Genomic DNA, 6,791 nt, shown 5'->3' on the forward strand with positions numbered 1-6,791 from the left:
GGAAGTTCATAAGTTTCCTTTGTGCAGACCTCCTCCACACACACACTGATACACACACACACACACACACACACTGATACACACACACCTTCAGCAGCTCAAATCCTCCCAATGAGCCCCGGTTTCCGCGAGACTCTCTGACCAATGAGCGCGTGAGTGACGGTAAGACCGGACGGCACGGGACCGTTTCAGCCACTCACACCCGGTACCTGATGATGTGCTCGCGTGTGATTCCACCCCGTAGGACAGAATAGAATAGAATATAGAATTGAATGTAATGTAATGGAATATAATATAATTAATTTGAATGGAATAGAATAGAATAGAATAGAATTGCATTTATTTTAATCGAATGAAATAGAATTGCATTAATTGTAATAGAATTGAATAGAATAAAATAGAATAGACGTGAATTGAATTTATTTGAATGGAATTGAATAGAACAGAATAGAGTATAATAGAATAGAATAGAATAGAGACCGGTCTGCGTATAGTGTGGAGCTACTGATCCTGAACAAAAGGTGGTGAGTATAATTTAATGTTAATATGTTTTCCTGAGTTTCGATGTAGGGTGATAATAAAAATAAATAAATAGGCTAAATGAAAATAAATACTATCATTTTTAATTGTTAGCTATAACAGAATTTTAGGACAGCTAAAGTAAATGTGTGTTAGTTTTGGCACAGTAACACCGTGTCGTTATGTATTTTTAAGTATAAATGAATTGAGAGTGCTGTTTAATTCTTTAGAGTTGGTGAAGTGAAGTTGTGCTGTGTTCTGACTGGCAGCGGCCTGCGCGGGTCAGATGCGCTGTCCGGTGAGCTCCGCTTCTCTCGCGCTGCAGTCACCGAGCGTCTGAAGGGGTTTGAGCGCGACTCACGGAGCGATGAAGGAGAAGTCCAAGACGGCGGCGAGGACGCGGCGGGAGAAGGAGAAGAGCGAGTTTCACGAGCTCGCCAGAATGCTGCCGTTACCGTCGGCCATCACGTCTCAGCTGGACAAAGCGTCCATCATCCGACTGACCAGCAGCTACCTGAAGATGCGCCTGGTGTTCCCGCAAGGTGCCTTCATTAACACGCTCGCGCTAATTAACACTAACAGTCACGCTGGATGATAATAATAATACTAACGCAGAAATAAGAACATGGAAATTAGCTGGTTCCATTCAAGTCTAAACTTCACTGGATCAAAGGGTTACCAACAAAACTCATTCTTATCGACTAAATCGGGTAGGAATAGTCTTCTGAGACAACAAAAGTTACACGTTTACAGTGTAATAATATGTTTATGCTGGTTTTTTTAGGTTCAGAAGGATTCGTGTTGGATCCCGAGTTGAGCCGCTTTAATATTTGGGAACTGAAAGGCTCGTTATTATCAGGGACTAAATTTAATGCACGAGAAAAGGGCACTAAAAGTTACAAAAGCTAGTGAATTTACTGTTTTCTAAACATTATGTATTTAATAGGCTGCCGACCTCAGATCTGCATTCACTGAGAAAAAAAAATGAATTTATAGCCTACATTTTTTCTGTCACACATACAGTAATCAGATCTGTGTGTAATCTGTATCTGTAATCAAAGCTGCATTTAAACGGTGTGTACTATTGTGAAAAATAATATTAATCACAGTATAAACAACAACAATTCTATTGTTTATTATTGTTATAATTATTCATTGTTATTCATATTGTTATAATTATGCTATGTTTTATAAAAGATAGGCTATATATATTTTATAAAAGGCTATTTTATAACAGATTATTATATTGTATTTTATATATATGTGTGTGTGTGTGTGTGTGTGTGTGTACAAGTTGTGTATAATAGAAAGAAAAGTGCACAAACCACTAAAAAGTGATGTGAAAACAATTATATTTCAAATTCATGATGATATCTTGATTATTTACGGGATGCATTGTTTTACAATTCATAATGACTGGACTTTAACAATTCAAATATTTGTTTAGATTCCAGTTGATTGACTTGAATTGCATGGAGAAAATGCCGTGTGTGAGTGTGTGTGTATGTGTGTATGTGTGTGCGTGTGTGTGTGTGTGTGTGTATGTGTGTGTGTGTGTGTGTGTGTGTGTGTGTGTGTGTGTGTGTTTTAGATGGTTAGAAATAAGAATGCTGTCCTTTACTACGAATCCTGATTTCTGACACCGCTTCAGTCAAGCCTGCTGGCTGTTTGGGGGGGTTGTTTAAAACGAGAAAAAAATATGTGTGAATCTTAAAAAGATTCTCAAGCGACATTTGACTCTGAATCACTTTTTGGAATCTAATTGAAGCATTATTTTTAAGAGTGTGGGATTCGCTGTCTGTGAACCTCAAGATAGATAGACAGACAGACAGACAGACAGACAGATAGATAGATAGACAGACAGATAGGTAGATAGATAGATAGATAGATAGAGCTCTATGAGAGTGTTTTTGTGAGAGGAGCGTTGCTCTGAGGGTCACGCGCGTGACTGCGCACCCGCCGCACTCATTACACCGGGAGCGCGTGCTGTCTGGACCCCGCGAGCACGAGTCACTTAAGATCAGACGAATTTCTAATTTATGCACGTTCGGCTTCTTCTTCTTTAAACAGTGTGTCTGTGTGTGTGTGTGTGTGTGTGTGTGTGTGTTGTAGGTGTCTATAGACGGGGAACAGCACTTGCGCTGTTACAGGAAGCAGTGCCCAAGTCTGGTGGACTGTCCTAAACACAACATCCTATACAGTGGCTCTGACTCCTGCTGCCCTGTCTGTGCACGTTAGTATGAACACTGCTGTCAGCAGATGCTTTCCATTGCACTGCTAGTTTTATCACTCCTTAGTCTCTTTATTCTCACATATTAATTGGTAGCAAAACCAAATGAAAAATGAACAAAAGCATATTTATTATAAATTATGTTTGTTCATAACACATTAATGTTAATTTATAGAACTTGAAATGTTAATAATGTACTAGTATATGTAGAAATTAACATTAATGATGCCTAATGCATTAACTAATGGTACGAATTGAACCTTGTTGAAATGATTTCTGTAACTGCAATAAAGCTCAAATTAAATAAAATATAAATAATTGATGAAATTTATACTCATTTAACAAATTTTAGCTTTTTAAGTTTGTTGAAATACTAAAATAACTTTGTGTGTGTGTTAGAGGTCTATATGTGGGATATATAGCCTCCAGGGTCTGTTTGCCCTGAACATGTTTATTCAGCTTTTGTATTAAACATTGCCTTTCATTCAACTATTTTAAAGCAATGTGAGGAATTGTGTTTTTTGTGAAATGTAATAATGTGTGGCAGAGTGAAGCTCGTGTGTGTTCAGATGTCAGTCTCGCAGATCACGTGTGTTTGTGGTGGATGCCCGTGATTTGCTTTACAGAGTGATCTGTTTGTTCACGAGCTTAGATTCACTCACAACATCGATATGACGACTTTCTCTCTCTCACACACGCACACACACACACTCTCTCTCACACATGTAAAAATTATAATAATCCTTACCAATATAGTCCTACTGACAAAATATACAATTAAAATTTATAATAATAATAACAACAATAACTATTAATATTCTACTATAAACAAAAACAATTTATAATATATAACAACAACAACAGTAATTATTGTTATTATTTATTAGAGATGTGTGTGTGTGTGTGTGTGTGTGACTGTGTGTGTGTGTGTGTGTGTGTGTGTGTGTGTGTAATATATATGACTTCATGATAATGTTGTGTTTGTGTTGCTGTAGGTTTGGGGGAGGTTTGGGGTCGAAGCCGATCTTTAGAAAACACAAACCTTGAGCTCGGATCTCATTTACTGCAGGTAATAATCAGCAAGATGCTCCAGGTAATATGAAGACTTTATTATTATTATTATTATTATTATTATTATTATTATTATTATTATCATCATTGGCTTGTGACTTCATGATAATGTTGTGTTTGTGTTGCTGTAGGTTTGGGGGAGGTTTGGGGTCGAAGCCGATCTTTAGAAAACACAAACCTTGAGCTCGGATCTCATTTACTGCAGGTAATAATCAGCAAGACGCTCCAGGTAATATGAAGACTTTATTATTATTATTGACATTCAGAAATATGGCAGGAGACTCTATACAGTGAAGCTAATGTTTCATTTCCATGCAAATGCATTAGAAGACATTGCTGCTTTTTTGATGTTATATTAACATGATTAATGAAGCTTCTTTCCAGATTTTCCTGGCTTTCGCTGTTTTCTGTCGTGATCTGTCTGATGTTCTCTGATCTGCAGACGTTAGACGGCTTTATATTCGTGGTGGCTGCCGACGGGAAGATCATGTACATCTCAGAGACGGCGTCGGTTCATCTGGGCCTTTCACAGGTGAAGCACTGACTAACAGCTGCTGTGTTTGTGCTCGTGTTCCTCCAGTGCAATCACACACGTGCTTTCACACAGGTAGAGCTGACTGGGAACAGTATTTATGAGTACGTTCATCCGGCCGATCACGACGAGATGACCGCGGTTCTGACTCCTCAGCCCTCGTATCACTCACACTTCATCCACGGTGAGACTTTACACACACTCAACAGTGAACACATGTCCATGCACTGCATTATCAGAGGAATTCTCATGCATTTCTGATGGAGACTGAAAAAAAAGGATTTTTACTAGTTGTGAAATTTTGAAAAAGGGTCAGAAAGGTTGGAACAATAAAACATTAACAATAAGACAACAAAACCTAATTATGACCGTTTTTGGCACACAGACACACAAAAAATGTAATTATGAAATATGATACAAAATACATAAATATAAAAAACATGAGGAATTTAAGTACATAGAAAGATTATTTTGAAGTATCGTGTACAAGAATTTTGTGTGTTATTATTATTCACTAAAAACATCATTAGGACTGTTTTAGGCAACAACAACAAAAAATCTTCTGAACTACAATAGAAAATATAGAAATATAAAAAATATATAATTCGAGTATCTTTTACATAAATTATTTTAGTCTTTCTGTTTCAGAATTTCTCTTTAATTCACTGTTTCTCGCCATTTCTTTGTGAATATTTGTGCAATTTACTAGCAATTTCTGAGTAAGAATTGTTTCAAAGCCAATTCTCTTTTTTTCAGTGTCAGTCAGTCAGACAAAAATATGACCAAATTAGCATTAATATCATACATACAAGCCCGACTGATGAATGCGGTGTTGGATTTTGCTGATTTCAGAGCATGAAGTGGAGCGCTCGTTCTTCTTGAGAATGAAGTGTGTTTTGGCCAAACGAGCTGACAGACACTAACGGAGCGTGACCTTTGAACCCGCAGGTCATCCACTGCAGTGGCTATCTGAAGCCCGTGGGTCTGGTGGCGGTGGGTCACACTTTACCTCCCAGCGCCGTCACCGACATCAAGCTTCACAGCAACATGTTCATGTTCAGAGCCAGTCTAGACATGAAGCTCATCTTCCTCGACTCCAGGTGAGATATGACCCATGCATGCGTTTCTGCTTTTAACTTCGATGATATTATCACCAGTGTTGGGGAGTAACTAGTTAATAAGTAATAGTGTGTCTTTAGCAACAAGCACTATGATACATGCATAGGATGACTGTTATTTCAGTTTCATCTAGGTTTATTGTATCTGTCCCTAACAAATAAAACATTAAATAAACAAATAAAGCATGACTGTTATTATAGATGCTCCACTGATTCAGGGCTGTTCTGTGCTCTAAGGGTTTCAGAGCTGACAGGATATGAGCCACAGGACCTGATTGAGAAGACCCTGTATCATCACGTGCACAGCTGTGACAGCTTTCACCTGCGCTGCGCTCATCACCTCCGTGAGTCCAGATCATATCAGTATTCATCCTAAAGAGAGGAATCCAAAGTCCTGAATCTTGTAGCTTTATACTGAAAATGTGTAAAAGTAATGTAAAGTGTTTGTACTGTTATTTATTTGTCATGTAAAGAAAAAAACAAAAATATTATATATATATATATATAAGTTGTATATATATTCTATGTTATAATATATAATATTATATATTAATTCATATATATTGTAATAACAAACAGTAACACATTACAATGTGGTTCCATTTGTTCACATTAGTTAACATGAACAAACAATGAAAAATACTTCTGAAGCATTAATTAACCTTAGTTCATGTTCATTTCAATATTTACTAATACATGAATTAAAATCAAAAGCTGTGTCTATTCATATTATTTAATGGATGAGCGCTGGCATGAACTAACAATCAACAGTTTTGTTTTTATTAACTAATGTTAACAAAGATTAATAAGTATTGCAACACTTTATATATTTACATATACATAAATGTGTTTAACACACACACACACATGCAAATTTTATTTATTTTATATTTACATATTTTGTATCTTATTTAATCATTAAAAAATGTTTTGTGCCACAAACAAAAAGTCCAAATTAAATCTTTAATGTTGCACCCATTCTGATCCTTACTGTACAAGTGTACAGTATATATATATTATATATATATATATATATATTTAACAGGAGTTTGTTGCCAACATCTCCCTCTCCAACACGCCACACGATCCAGCAACGAGCGCATTTATATACACTAGCGCTCAAAAGTTTGGGATCAGAACGATTTTTAATGTTTTTTTAAAGAAGTCTCATCAAGACTGCATTTATTTGATCAAAAATACAGGAAAAAATGTAATCTTGTGAAATATTATGATGTAAAATAACGTTTTTCTATTTTAATATACTTTAAAATATAATTTATTTCTGTGATGCGCAGCTGTATTTTCAGCATCATTACTCCAG

General features: G+C 36.3%; 1 protein-coding gene across 1 annotated transcript; it reads left to right on the forward strand.

Annotated features, from left to right (window-relative positions):
- The first annotated feature begins 886 nt into the window (after positions 1–886).
- LOC107738575 (single-minded homolog 1-like) lies at positions 887–5,275 on the forward strand. The gene is made up of 5 exons (XM_016550339.1): positions 887–1,061; positions 3,745–3,842; positions 4,263–4,352; positions 4,428–4,536; positions 5,205–5,275. Exons 1-5 carry the CDS (start codon positions 887–889, stop codon positions 5,273–5,275), a joined length of 543 nt encoding a protein of 180 aa, XP_016405825.1.
- The last annotated feature ends 1,516 nt before the right edge of the window (positions 5,276–6,791 follow it).

The sequence above is a fragment of the Sinocyclocheilus rhinocerous genome, unplaced genomic scaffold (assembly GCF_001515625.1).
Source record: "Sinocyclocheilus rhinocerous isolate Xijiao unplaced genomic scaffold, SAMN03320098_v1.1 scaffold3662, whole genome shotgun sequence".
NCBI classification, from domain to species: domain Eukaryota; kingdom Metazoa; phylum Chordata; class Actinopteri; order Cypriniformes; family Cyprinidae; genus Sinocyclocheilus; species Sinocyclocheilus rhinocerous.